This window comes from Pseudoliparis swirei, chromosome 23, assembly GCF_029220125.1.
Source record: "Pseudoliparis swirei isolate HS2019 ecotype Mariana Trench chromosome 23, NWPU_hadal_v1, whole genome shotgun sequence".
NCBI classification, from domain to species: domain Eukaryota; kingdom Metazoa; phylum Chordata; class Actinopteri; order Perciformes; family Liparidae; genus Pseudoliparis; species Pseudoliparis swirei.
This window is the reverse complement of record NC_079410.1, coordinates 4748119-4763341: the sequence shown is the minus strand read 5'-3', so window position 1 is coordinate 4763341 and position 15223 is coordinate 4748119. Positions and strand designations below refer to the sequence as shown.

The following is a 15223-nucleotide window of genomic DNA, read 5'->3' as shown; positions in this document are numbered from 1 at the left end:
TATTATTAATTGTATGACTGGTCTTGCTTTACTTCTGTTTTTTCAAAAGTAGCTCAATATTATTATATATTATTATAATATTTTTTAATTGGTTGTGATCTCAGTAACAGAAATGTAATTATGCGTGCCTTCGGAATAATTAGTTGAGAAAATTGCTGTTCTTAGCGTTCGCATGAGTACCATGAACGCAGCGTCTCGGCTATTAAGGAGAAAAGGAAACGACCGCGCCGTCGCTCGAATCGCATGTCCCAGTTTATACCAAACACGCCTCGCTCATTTTAGGGAATGTTAAAGTCTGCAGGGATTGGTCTAATCTCTGGAATGCTGCTCATCAGGCCCATCGAAACACACACACACACACACACACACACACACACACACACACACACACACACACACACACACACACACACACACACACACACACACACACACACTCCTACCTCACGTAGTTGACATCATGAGTGGAGGCAACACCCCACACTCTCACTCTCAAACACACACACACACACACACACACACACACACACACACCTTGACTACTGTAGATTTTTTTAACTGAGGTGTTTGGGGGTAAATGCAAATTTGGGAAAGACATTTTATATTTTGCGAGCTTTATTACTACAGAAAGAAGAAAAGAAAACGTGTTTTTTAACGTGCACCGGTGCAGCATTAGTCTGAGTCAGTCAGGTTGATGCGGTCTGCCTCTTGCAACAGGCTTTTTGAATTGATTGAATCCGTCCACATAATAATAATAACAATAATATATGTATTACAATGGGTTTTCCAGCCTCCCTCTCCATGCATGTGAAGGTGTGTTGAGGCAAGGCCCTCAACCTCCTGCAGCACTCTGACCAACAATAGAAAAATGTGGTTCAACTGGCCGGCTCGAGACAGGTCTGATCATTCCTGAACCAGCCAAAATGCAACATAAAGCCTAATTTAGGCATCAATCTCTGTATTGGTTGTGGTTAATGAAGCCAGACCTCTCCATGCCGTATTTTAGCACAAAGCCTCGCCGAATAACATTTTATATCTTTTTTTATTTGTTCAAAATCTCTCAGTCTGTCACGGCGCGGCAATTAGAGTGGACCCAAAAGCACGACTCAGACAGGAGTCACAAAGAATACTGTCCTTGGTTGGAAACAGGCTGGGTCAAAACCGGGAGATCAGTCGAAGAAGCAAACAAGTCCAAATAGGGGCGGGGCAGAGAATCAGAGGTCAGGGCAGGCAGGTCAGGAATATACTCTAATAACACTGGAGAACTTGGCACGAAAACACAAGACAATCTGGCAGAGGACAAGTGGAAGTGAGGGAGCTAAATAGTGAGGGACTAATGAGGGGATGGGCTGCAGGTGAGAAGGGCGTAAGGACCAGGTGAAGGGAATGAGGGACTAACGAGGTGATCAGAGGCAGGTGAGGGGAGTTGGACTGACGAGATGGTGTGACAGGATGAAAACAACTATTACAAAAAGGAAGGCGTGGAGCTAAACTGTTACACAGTCAGTGATTTCACATTCCTTGCCTCTCTGCTAGCTCGTCACGGTGAACGTCAACGCTGTTAAGAATGAACAAATCAATATTTATTGTCAGTTTATGCTTTAAAAAACAACCTTTTTACAGACTAAATGTGTGTATCGTGTTATTTATTCAGCTTCAGAAATGCATGTAGGATCTTTTTTTAAACAACCAAGGCTCAGCTAACTGCTGCTAGCCTAAATGAACAGAGATGAGACGATGAGCATCAATCTTCTAACATCACGAGGAAGAAAATAAGCGTACACCTTTTTCTTTAGGATACGACTCAGGCTTCACTTTTCTTTTCTCCTTCACTGCATACAGAGAGTTTTTCATTCTTGACATTTTTTCGGGCCGAGAATTGTAAAAACTAAATAGTTGTAACTGTAGGTTTCCACCGCGCGTAAACTCGTGTCACTCACACGCTGTTGGTCGACCTTCTGGTCACATTCCAGATCAATAACTGTGATCGCTTGGAGACAGGAGTCAGGTTGTGAACAGTCTGCTTCATACAACGCAGCAGGAGGGAAACTGGTTATTCACACACACACACACACACACACACAATAATACCCCAGAGACAAAGAACAGCATAAAGAAGCACTTCAAAGGTACACCTTAAACCACTGGGTGACTCACTCTCCCAGCAGATTCAGTCTTTCTCAGTGAGGGTGGGACTGTGGGCGTGTCCGGGGGCGTGGCCTATAGAGGTACAGGTGAGACAGGTGGACATCCCCGTTTCAATCAGTCTGGACTCAACAGCAGCAGCTCACTCACTCGCTTTCTTACAGATTGGAAAAAAAACAACAGAGGTAAGAGAAGATATTATGGGATGTACGGAGAGGAGGACTTGATTGACAGGTTCAGATTCTTGGTGTTTTTATAGTTTTAAACGCTCCGGTAGGAACGGATTGGTAGTTATGAGAAAGAGAAAGAACATAATATTCATCTTGAGCTTTAAATGTGACGTTAATTGACTGTTCTTGAATGTTGTTGGGACTTAAATCAAGACAAATGGTTTCACGGGTTCCAACGCAGGAACATTTTCTGTCTTGAAGCCAATTTCATTTTTGATGCTTATTCTTCGCGTCTCGTTCCCGTGTTGTTTAAGTTTTATTTCGTTGATATGTGAGTAGTACGTACATGGGTGTAGCCCAGAGCACCTGCAGCTCTTATTCAAAGGGGATGAGCCATTCAGGTGAACTATAGGAACTGCTGAGCTCCTCGCACATGCACATATGTGTCAAGAGATTTATTACATGTTATTGTCACTTAATAACTGCGGTATAGTATGTAGTAATAATTGTACAGTATAGTTAACATCTCTACTTAATTTGTTGTTGTTTGATGACGTCGGATTCAGAGAAAATATGTTTATCTTCTGATTTTGCAAACCAACGACTCGGACGTATCGCACTTAAAAATGAGCAGAAACATCTATAACATAGAACATAAATGTATTTAATTTGATTTGTCGTTCAAGTGTCCGTGAGATTTTGAGAAACGGGAAAAATATGTTCTTTTTCCGAAAGTAATTTGATTTATATATCTATATTTATAGATATATATATACGTATATATGATATGTATGTGTTGTCTCATGGGTTGAACCGTGTGTTTTGGCTGACCTGGGGTCAAATCAGAACGAGGGTCGAGCTCTGAAAGAGCCAAGCCTAAATCTCTACAGCTGTTGGATTAACTCTTCCTCTTTTGATTGATGGGTAATGTCCACTTCTTTGTCAGCTGATCATTGCATTGCATCACAAGGGAGAGAGAGAGAGTCAGGTTTGACCAGCACAGTCAGGCCGCACCTCACATGCAATGTGTCTCAGGGTGTCACCTCGTCATCCCGCCTTAGCATCAGAAAGAACCGCGTTCCCCTAAACTCAACATCTGGGAAGCTCCACCACTGTTTGGTGTTTTTCTTTGTCTTGGCACCGAGATAAATGGCGGTTTCGCTCCATTGCTTCTCATCTCGATGGGGCGCGCCCAGAGTCACGCGTCCTGCCTCCGCCTCATAGAAAGCAGCCGGCAGCTGCCTGAGCCGACGTTCCTCGCTCACAGACGAATGTATTGTTTGATCGTCTGGCTGGAACTTTCCCCACTTTTGTGACTTTTTAAAGTATCTCTGCAATGTTTGCCGACGCATTCTTCAGCGAGCCGCACCCAGGAGCTCTCCGCCTCCATCAGCGGCCTCCTGCACGCCGGTCCTACTCATTCAGTTCATTCGTCGCTCTTCTTTTCAAAGGATCTTGAACGCATCGTGCAGTGTTTCTTCTAGAAAACATCATATCATAAAAGAATTATGAATCTGTGGAGTGCTGGAACTGTTGTCCATCACCAACAAAACACACAACCAATGTTTTCACTTTTGCGCCAGCTGCTTGAAGAGCCCCGTGCAGCGCGCAGCAAAAGAGAGGAAGACAAAGACAGTTTCCCCATGATGAAGAGCACTTTAACCAAAGCTCTTCATCAGCTGGTTCGGCCGGAAAGGAATGAGCCGAAGAACGTCGCCGTTACCCAGATGTTTTTGTGTGTGTATTCATTCCGTCATCACTTTTTTTGAAAGAAAGCTGTCAATACAATGTCAGGTTGATGTCATTGTTGTTGTTGTTGTGGTTGTTGTTTTCCCAAGAGATGAACTCAATCAAAAGATTTCTGATCTGTACAAGTCTGTGACACACGGAGAAGCATGCAGCTCGGTCGCATTCCTGCATTCCTGCAGTGTGTGTGTGTGTGTGTGTGTGTGTGCATGTGTGTGCGTGTGTGTGTGTGTGTGTGTGTGTGTGTGTGTACTGCAGACAGTGAAACTGTCGGCAACATCCAGATCTGAAAAGTTAATGTTGAAGCGTCTTAGACTTGCATTCTCTCTACTGACCACCAGAGGGCGACTCATCTGGTTGTATAGCTGTATTCTCTCTGGTGTTTAGTGTTTTCATTTCATGAAAGTTTGTTGTAATATTTTCGGTTGTTCTTCGCTCAAAACAACAAACAAACAAGATGGCGGCTTCAAACCCGTAGTTCAGTGACTAAGTCGAGAGAGAGAGAAAGAGAGAGAGAGAGAGATAGCGGTCGAGCGAGTGTGTGCTCTGTGCGTGTTCTGGTGGAACAATTAATGCTTAGTCATGCGAGAGTGTGTTTTTAAGTTTGTTGATATGAAAACAACAAGAAAAGGAGGACAAAAGAAGAGGAGCGAGATGTGGAGAGGGAGAGTCGTGTCCATCTTCCAGCAGGTTTTTCCTGTCATCATTATATTAATCATGAGGAGCCGCCCGTCTGTTGTTGATCCCTTGAACAAGGCTACAGGCGTGAGATTACATCAAAACAAATGAGTTTAGCCTTAAAATCACAAAATTAAGTAACTTTAAAGCTCATTATAAAATAATATAATAGGTTTTTTTGGAGCAGCAAGTGTTAAAGTTGTAATCCTAAAGATTTTAATCACATAATTAAAATTGATGTGGCTCTACATTGTGCTTTTGGAATTCTGCTTATTGGATCATCTCAGTGTAGATAAAGACAAATAAACAACTTGATTCTTTAGATTCCAGATAAAATAAATGATCTGTATCGTGATGGAATATGTTGGACATGTCGCCCTCAAATTCAGTCTATAAATCCAGTCGATATCAACACGAGTCAGTTTGGCTCCACCTGGCGGCCGGAAGCAGAATTACAGGCATTATTAAACAAGGATATTTGTATGTTTCAGAGGGTTTCAGTGTATTTGGTCTTTTTGTAACTATATCTTTATTCTCGCCCCCTCTCTCTCTCTCTCTCTCCCTCTATCTCTCTCTTGCAGCACAATGAGTGAAGGAATAAAAGACCCTCCTCCCTACATCATTCCAAGTAAACCTGGACACACAACACACACACACACACACCATCATCATCTTTATCTTCATCATCATCACCAGACTGGCCCATTAACTCGTATGTCTCTCTCTCTCTTTCCACTCGTCCAGTTAAGGGTACGGGCCCCGATGACGTGGTGGTCTACCACACCCACACCCCCTTCACCCCACAAGCGAGCTCAAATGAATCCGCCACTCACGCCTCGCAAGGTAAACACACATCTGACGTTGCCATGGAGACGCACACCTCACCGACACAGAGAACTGACCTTCTGGTTACCTTTCACTCCTCTCTCTCTCTCGCCCTCAGTGTACACCAATGGAGGAGGTCTGGAGACCAGCGATGGCAAGCGGCGGTTCGTGAGCTACGACGGGGGTCTGGGGAGCAACCCGGGCATGACCACCTGCACCTCCTGCCAGCAGCAGGTCATGACCAACGTCACCTACAAGGCCGGCACCTACGCCTGGCTCATGTGCTTACTCTTCATCTGCTGCGGGTGAGTGGGCATCACCACGGCAACACAACAACACATCAACACAACACAATAAAAACGGCAACACAACAACACAACAACACAATAAAAACGTCAACACAATAACACAATGAAACATCCACACGTCAACACAATAACACAATCAACACATCAACACAATAACAAAATAAACACGTCAACACAACAACACAATAACACAATAAACACAACACATCAACACAACAACATAATAAAAACGTCAACACAACACAATAACACAATAAAACATCAACACAATAATATAATGATACAATAACACAATGAAACATCAACACAACAACACAATAAACACGTCAACACAATAACACAATAAAACATCAACACAACAACACAATGAAATATCAATACAACAACACAATAACACAATAAAACATCAACACAATAACATAACTAGAATGGGCACTCGGTAGAGCGCATACCTTCGCATATCACAAGATTGGGCATTGAATTATGAACATTTTGGCATTAGTTGCATGCCAATTGGACAAAAATGTATCGTGCTATGGTAAAAAAAGAGTTTGACCTTTCCATGACCTTGACCTTGACCTTTGACCCGATTGATCCCAAAATCTAATCAAATGGTCCCGGATAATAACCAATCATCCCACCAAATTTCAGGCGATTCAAGAACATTTTGACCTGTTCATGACCTTTGACCTTGACCTTTGACCCGATCGATCCCAAAATCTAGTCAACTGGTCCCCGGATAATAAACAATCATCCCACCAAATTTCATGCGATTCGGTTCAATACTTTTTGAGTTCTGCGAAAGATTTTGACCTGTTCATGACCTTTGACCTTTGACCCGATCGATCCCAAAATCTAATCAACTGGTCCCGGATAATAAACAATCATCCCACCAAATTTCATGCGATTCGGTTCAATACTTTTTGAGTTCTGCGAAGATTTTGACCTGTTCATGACCTTTGACCTTTGACCCGATCGATCCCAAAATCTAATCAACTGGTCCCCGGATAATAAACAATCATCCCACCAAATTTCATGCGATTCGGTTCAATACTTTTTGAGTTCTGCGAAAGATTTTGACCTGTTCATGACCTTTGACCTTTGACCCGATCGATCCCAAAATCTAATCAACTGGTCCCCGGATAATAAACAATCATCCCACCAAATTTCATGCGATTCGGTTCAATACTTTTTGAGATTTGCTAATAACACGCATACAAATAAATAAATAAATACACGGCGATCAAAACATAACCTTCCGGCATTTTCAATGCGAAGGTAATGACACAATTACACAATAACACAATTACACAATAACACAATGAAACATCAACACAACAACACAATAACACAACAACACAATAACACAATGAAACATCAACACAACAACACAATATAACAATGAAACATCAACACAATAACACAACACAATAACACAATGAAACATCAACACAATAACACAATAACACAACAACACAACAACACAATAACACAATAACACAACAACACAATAACACAATAAAACATTAACACAATAAAACATATCTTTTAAAATCTATATTTAAGTTGCTTTTTTGCCACATTCAAAGGACAACAAGCCGATCTGGATTATTATAATAACATGAAATCTCTATAGAGACGACCAGTTTATAATGTAATCATATTGTGTGTGTGTGTACATGTGTGTGTCCTGCAGATGCATCCTGTGCTGCTGCCTGATTCCTTTCTTCATGAACAAATTCAAGGATGCGCACCACACGTGCCCTCGCTGCTCCAGAGTGCTGCACGTCGACAAGAAGAAGTGCTGCAAATGATGAAGACCAAGACGAAGATGATGGAGGACGTGCGCCCGTATAGAAATATTAAAAATAACACCCCCGTTGTAATGCAGCTCATTTTCTATGGAAGCAACAAAAAAATATCAGGCAAACGGACTGGGAGTCCACTTTTATTCTTATTTCACTTTTATTAAATTAACCTATTTGTGGCCAAACACGAATATATTTAGGAATGATGGCAACATTTGTTATGATTTTGAAGTTTTTAAATCTGGTACGTAAATACTTTAAGTTGTTTTAGATCGCAAAGCAAATGAAAAGTCATGATTTAGTCTTTGAAGAATGAGAAAACGTGTTTGTTAAATGTTTTTAATGCATATTTGTGCACATATTTGAGCTTGTTACGAGTTCACAGATACCAAACACTTGATCGAGAGAGAGAGAGAGAGAGAGAATGAGAGAGAGATAGAGATAGAGATATATAGCAATTTTCTTTTCTATTTGGGCACATGGGTCTAACGTTTTTTCCTAAAATATGATGAAATATAAATTAAAAAGTCCTCACATGTGTCCCAAAGGCGAGATTTTGTTAAAAAAAACTCACTTTTTTAGCAAAGAAAAGAGAGAGACCATGAAACACACACAGCTGTGGGCACCGGCTGGTGGAGCACACCCTCCGTCATGCACTTTGAAAAAAGAAGGAAGAAAACACCCAAAAAACTCTCTATTATCCTTTTTTCACAAAACTTCTGCATATATTATGTCATTGAAATGAAGGCTTGTATATAAACTTTATCAAATATGTGTTCAAGGGGATTGTGCATTTTTTTCCTTTCATTTTTAAACGAGACAATTTGACTCCGTCCCAAAATAAAACCACGAATTTTGTAGGCTAGTCACAGTTCTTCTTTTGTTAAGTTAGAACATCTTCATCTTCATCTTTACTTTGAGATGGAACAGAGAAGCAAGAGGCCAAATGAGTGTGTGTTTTACACTGAGTATTGTATATATAACCTAAACTTGTATTACTTGTGTCATCGATTGTATGTACAGTCCTACTGATGATCAATAAATCACATATTCATCTATTCAGCTAGTTATTGCTTATATTTGTATTGTATATAATTATTTAATGTGTGATAATGTCATTACAGGTGTCGACAAGTACATTAACTCACAATATCTGTGTGTGTGTGTGTGTCTGTGTCTATGTGTGTGTGTGTGTTCAGGATGTTGGGTGAGTGGGGGACATTAAATATATATATATACGTACATACATTATATATTGTTATCTTATTAAAATCCCCGTATTTATACGTATATATGTCTATATACATATATATGTATATATATAAATATTTATATATATATATTATATATAAATATATATATAAGGTAGCAAGAGAGTCGGAGGAAGGAAAGAAAGGAGAAAAAAATGGTTCGAATAATGAAATTATACTAATGCCAGTCGAAATACAGATGAATATATATATATATATATATATATATAATGAATAAATAAATAATAATAATAAATAACTGGATAAGATGTTTGTTTAAATGGATATTATCATATGTGTATGTATATATATATATATATATATATATATATAACACACACACACACATATGTATACATTAAAAAGGTTAGAATAAATAATACTAATGTCAATTTAAGTAAACATGAGTATATATAATGAATAAAGAACCCAAATAAATTAAATAAATAAAAAACGTTTTAACTGATTTAAATGGATATTACCGTGTGTGTGTGTGTGTGTGTTGGGCAGTGAACACACACCGCCACAGAGGAATGCGTTGCGCACATTCTCACCGGGGCTGAGCGAGATGGTTTCTAGATGGTTGTGCAGGCACAGGTGGGAGGGGCTTGTGCAGGCACAGGTGAGTCAGGTGAGAGAGGTGGACATCCCCGCTGCATTCGGTCTGGCCTCCACATCAGCAGCTCACCAAGAGGTGAGAAAAGAGGATTTCATTCATTAATAGAAGAGATGAGGGAGCAGCTGAACTACTGTTAGGATGTGTGTGTGTGTGTGTGTGTGTGTGTGTGTGTGTGTGTGTGTGTGTGTGTGTGTGTGTGTGTCTGTGTGCTGCTGTAGACAGCACTGTTTCTGTCATGTGTCTGCAGCTTTAGAGGCATCAGCTCAGTCATTCAATGATGAGGATAAAATGTGTTTTTCATAAACTATTGTTGATGTTTTGATTGATGCCGACAGATCCAGAGAAAGAGGTTAGCTGCTAACCGTTAGCACGACTTAAGAGACACACGGGTGACTTTTTATTTATTACTGAAATGTTCGAGACAACTTAATGAACCCAGAGGCAATAAAAGAAAAGTAGAAAGTAGGATATATATATATATAAATATATATATATATATTGCATATTTAGAAATATTGATTTCATATATATATATATATATTTATAAATATGTTTTTATATTTATTGCATTTATATAAATATATATACATATGTATATATATTTATTTATTGCATATATATATATATATATATATATATTATTTGCAATAAATAAGTATTTGTATTTACTTATATATATATAGATTACATATAAATATATATATAAGTCAATAAATATATATATGTATTGCATACACATACATATATATATGTATTTATTTCATGTTTTATTTATTGCATATATATAAATATTAGGGCTGTCAGCGTTAACGCGTTAATCTATGCGATTAATTTGGCCGCGATTAACGCCCTAAAATATTTTAACGCAATTAACGCAACTTTGTTTACTTCCGGTGTGCGTTGACGTTTTTGCACTCCTCTGACACTGTTTCCGTTTTTAAAACAATTATTTCTCTGCGAAAATACGGAGCATAAATCAGTTTAAACTCGTGGATGAATCAGTCGGGTTTCCTCCTGCTCCTCCTTCCTCCCGTCTCCCCCTCTGATACACAGAGGAACGGAGGGGCGACGTGTCGGGTGACGCGGCGCGGAAAGAACTCGTCACACGAAACCTTCAACGTGGTTTGTCAATCCGTTTGTCTGTCAACATTTAGCGAAAACAACAACCAATGAACACTCAGTAAATCACAAAGGACCTCCCACCTCACAGGTGAGGCTCATTAGCAGCCTGTCAGTCAGAGAACCAGAGAACACGGCGCGAGGACAATGAGCCTCATTACAGAGCTGAGATTGTTCTGGAATGTTTGATGTATAACACGTGGGGGTGTGTCGCATGCAAAAGACTTTAAAAAGTGAATTTACATTTTGTTGAAAAATGGAGAACATGCCCCCAGCCTCCAGAGGGTCACGTGACATATGTGAATGTCAGTCAGTTACCAAGGCCACTGGTTCTACTGCTGTTCAATGTTAAAGATGACAGGACCAATGGGGTCTCAATATACTTCTTCTTTTTACTAATCTGGATGTTTCACTGAAGAAACAATTTATCATCCACAATATTAAATACATCGCTGGCACTGTATATGTAGGAGCCTCTTTGAAAACACAGCTCTGTGTGAAGTTTTATCTTTAAAAAGAAGAAGAAAAATAATTCATTAATCGCGATTAATGAATTTCAAAATGTGCGATTAATTAGTTAATTTTTTTTAATCGATTGACAGCCCAAATAAATATATTTATACAGTATATATATTTATACATTTTACAAGTCACAAGAACACTACAAGAAAAAGAACAAAACATCTAATTTGATATATAGTTTTAACCTCATACAATACGATGTTGTTATTGTAATAATATATCCTCTGCCCTCCATTGTGGGTTGAACCGTGTGTGTGTTTGGTTGATTCTGATCTGATCCTGAGTCAGCGCGTTGAGACTGGACCGAGCTGAATGAGGGAACTGTTCTCAGCAGCTGTTGGATTGACTCCACGTTTCTGTCTGAAGTGATGATCCATTGATCCATTGATTCATTTCCTGTCTTGAATTCCTACCTCAGTCAGCTGATGCATGCACGTATACACACACACACACACACACACACACTGACACACACACCTGTACTGTGGGGAGTACAGCTGATTCTGGGTCAGATCTGAATCGGGCTGCGTGTTTCACAGTGAAACTGAATTTTTTAAACCTTGTACATGTTACAAGAGGGATCGAAATCAAATCCTTTTAATTTGATTGGACCGTTAAAAGGTGGGCGGGCTTAGCACATGACACACACACTCACACTCACACACACACACACCTGGTTGCTAAAAGTTGCAGTGATTGATTTTTTTTTTTAAAGCTCCATAATGAACATTGTCAAATAGGTGCATAATATAACCCGGGAGGTGATGTATAAGAGTTAAAAAAGCTTTTTTATATGTAATTTTTGTAAATGCCATCTCGACCTGAGCACCAAGTTGCTGAAATCAACTTGGAACGCAGCCAAATAGTTCAAAGCATCTGAGACCAGTTCTTCCACCGTGTCACCGTCAACCAGGACCGAAACTCTTCCTCCGATCACACACACACACACACACACACACACACACACACACACACACACACACACACACACACACACACACACACACACACACACACACACACACACACACACACACACACACACACACACACACACACACACACACACACACACACACACACACACACACACACACACACACACACACACTTCCTGTCGAGAATTAGACAGAAAGGAAGGAACCGTACCGTGTGACGTGTGATTCATGCTCATTTTCACATGTTGTGCAGCTTGTGAAGCAGAACGTGACCTCCGCGCTCCATCGGAAAGGACTTCCTTCTTCCCTGAAGGGGACAGCGCCCCATGTTTCCCCTGCAGAGAGACAATAAAACAACTACAGCCATTTTGTATTAACTGTCGGTTTAATTATAAATAATAGGCCATTTTGCAAGCGTCTGTGTTAAGTCAGCAAACAGATATTAAATGTGTATGCGACTTTCTTTACTGTGGTTCGCGTTGTTTTTAAATTAAAAACCTCAGAAAACAAATTGAAGGAGAAGTTTACGGACAATAAAAATTAAATAAAAGAAGAATGAGCGTCGATATTAGTTCAAACTAAAAGCTAGATCTGCACGCTCAAAGATGTCAGCCGCGACTTCCTGGACCCGCAACACGTGCGTCTTCATCAGAGACATAGCGGATGTTTTTTAGCGCCATCCGTCTGACTCTGGCGCCACCTGGTGGCCGGAAGCAGCAGCGCGAGGAGACGAGAGAAAGTATTAAATAAAGATGTGTGTCTGTGTGCGTGTGTGTGTGTGTGTGTGTGTGTGTGTGTGTGTGTGTGTGTGTGTGTGTGTGTGTGTGTGTGTTTCGGAAGGTTTCGGTGTCTTGTGTCTTCACTGCTGATGAAGAGGAGCGCGCACACAGCACAATGAGTGCAGATGGAAACCAAGAGCCGTACTACATCATACCAGGTCCACCAGGTCCACCAGGTGGAGGTCTACCTTACTACAACATACCAGGTCAACAAGTTGCAGGTAAACCTGACCATGCACACACACACATCATCATCATCATCATCATCATCATCATCATCTTTGTCAGACTAGTTCATTAAATCTTCTTTCTTTCTTTCTTCTTTCTTTCTTTGCCCGTCTTCTCGTCCAGATGGAGGTCAAGAGCTGCCGATGTACCACATCTTTGTCGGGCCAGGTAGAAAACGCTTATTTCATCTCACATCCTAATCCGTAATATACATATATATTTTTATTTTTATTTATTTATTTATATATATATATATATATATAAATAATATAAAATACATATATGTAATGTATATAAATACTTACATTTATATTTATAAATATATTTTGTATATATATAAATATATTTTATATATATATATAAATCATATAATATATATATAGATACTCACATTAATATATATATATATAAATATATTTTATATAAATAAATCATATAATATATATATATATATAATAAATATAATATATATAAATACATACATATATATAAATAAATACATTTGACATGAAGTGTTGTGGAGTAAAAAGTTGAACAGTAAGGGGAGCTGCTGCAGGCCTTTGTATCCTGTGGAGAACCGGCCGGGGGCTCCAGATGTGGCAAATCATCATCATCATCATCATCATCGTCATCATCATCAGACCGGCTCATTAAATCTCGTTTCTGTCTCCCCCTCTCTGGTTCTGGTTCAGCCGGTCCAGTTGGACCTCAGAGTGACGCCCTCCGGTTGACCAGATATACGTGCCCGGTAAACTCTCACGCTTGGACACGCGCATAAAAATAACCTCACCTGGTGCCAAGTTACCCCCCCCCCCCCCCCCCCCCCCAGAGGACAGCAGCAGAGGAGACCATGATCCTGCCGGCGCTCCGAGGCGCTGGCGCCCCGGCATGACGACCTGCTCCTCCTGCCGCCAAAGGGTCCTGACCCACGTCAGCTTCAGAGTCGGGAGGTTCGCCAAGATGCTCTGCGCACTCTTCGTCATCCTCGGGTGAGAGTGAGAGACGCCCGGCGACCTTTGGCATCATGCACCTGCAACAGGCCCCAACAGGCCCCTGTAGACCCCAACAGGCTCCTAGAGGCCCCTACAGGCCCTAGACCCTAGACCCCAACAGGCTCCTAGAGGCCCCAACAGGCCCCAACAGGCCCCTATAGACCCCATCAGGCTCCTAGAGGCCCCAACAGGCCCCTGTAGACCCCAACAGGCTCCTAGAGGCCCCAACAGGCCCCAACAGGCCCCTGTAGACCCCAACAGGCTTACAACAGGCCCCCCTAGACCTCTAACAGGCTCCCTAGAGGATCCTAGAGGCTCCAATAGCCCCTGTAGACCCCAACAGGCTCCTAGAGGCCCCAACAGGCCCCTGTAGACCCCAACAGGCTCCTAGAGGCCCCAACAGGCCCCAACAGGCCCCTGTAGACCCCAACAGGCTCCTAGAGGCCCCTACAGGCCCCAACAGGCCCCTGTAGACCCCAACAGGCTCCTAGAGGCCCCAACAGGCCCCAACAGGCCCCTGTAGACCCCAACAGGCTCCTAGAGGCCCCAACAGGCCCCTGTAGACCCCAACAGGCTCCTAGAGGCCCCAATAGGCCCCAACAGGCCCCTGTAGACCCCAACAGGCTCCTACAGGCCCCAACAGGCCCCTGTAGACCCCAACAGGCTCCTAGAGGCCCCAACAGGCCCCTGTAGACCCCAACAGGCTCCTAGAGACCCCAACAGGCCCCTATAGACCCCAACAGGCTCCTAGAGGCCCCAACAGGCTCCTCTAGGCCCCTGTAGACCCCAACAGGCTCCTAGAGGCCCCAACAGGCCCCTATAGACCCCAACAGGCTCCCACAGGCCCTATAGACCCCAACAGGCTCCTAGAGGCCCCAACAGGCCCCTATAGAAACCAACAGGCTCCAACAGGCCCCTATAGACCCCAACAGGCTCCTACAGGCTCCCACAGGCCCTATAGAAACCAACAGGCTCCGACAGGCCCTATAGACCCCAACAGGCCCCTACAGGCTCCCACAGGCCCTATAGACCCCAACAGGCCCCTTTAGACCCCAACAGGCTCCCACAGGCCCTATAGACCCCAACAGGCCCCTTT

The 15223-nt window shown here is 41.8% G+C and overlaps 1 protein-coding gene across 1 annotated transcript; it reads left to right on the top strand.

The window, feature by feature from the left end:
* The first annotated feature begins 2296 nt into the window (after positions 1 to 2296).
* On the top strand, positions 2297 to 8738 carry si:ch211-157c3.4 (Lipopolysaccharide-induced tumor necrosis factor-alpha factor homolog-like). The gene is made up of 5 exons (XM_056407625.1): positions 2297 to 2330; positions 5321 to 5367; positions 5484 to 5582; positions 5683 to 5869; positions 7569 to 8738. The coding sequence occupies exons 2-5, from the start codon at positions 5325 to 5327 to the stop codon at positions 7684 to 7686; spliced, it is 447 nt and encodes a 148-aa protein (XP_056263600.1). The 5' UTR covers positions 2297 to 2330; positions 5321 to 5324; the 3' UTR covers positions 7687 to 8738.
* The last annotated feature ends 6485 nt before the right edge of the window (positions 8739 to 15223 follow it).

What these genes read in the sequence shown, in the direction of transcription:
- si:ch211-157c3.4 (XM_056407625.1), top strand. Translation starts at nt 5,325, where the DNA reads ATGAGTGAAGGAATAAAAGACCCTCCTCCCTACATCATTCCAA. An exon ending in TCCTCCCTACATCATTCCAA is followed by an intron (nt 5,368 to 5,483) that starts GTAAACCTGGAC and finishes CCACTCGTCCAG; the next exon opens with TTAAGGGTACGGGCCCCGAT. An exon ending in TTACTCTTCATCTGCTGCGG is followed by an intron (nt 5,870 to 7,568) that starts GTGAGTGGGCAT and finishes TGTGTCCTGCAG; the next exon opens with ATGCATCCTGTGCTGCTGCC.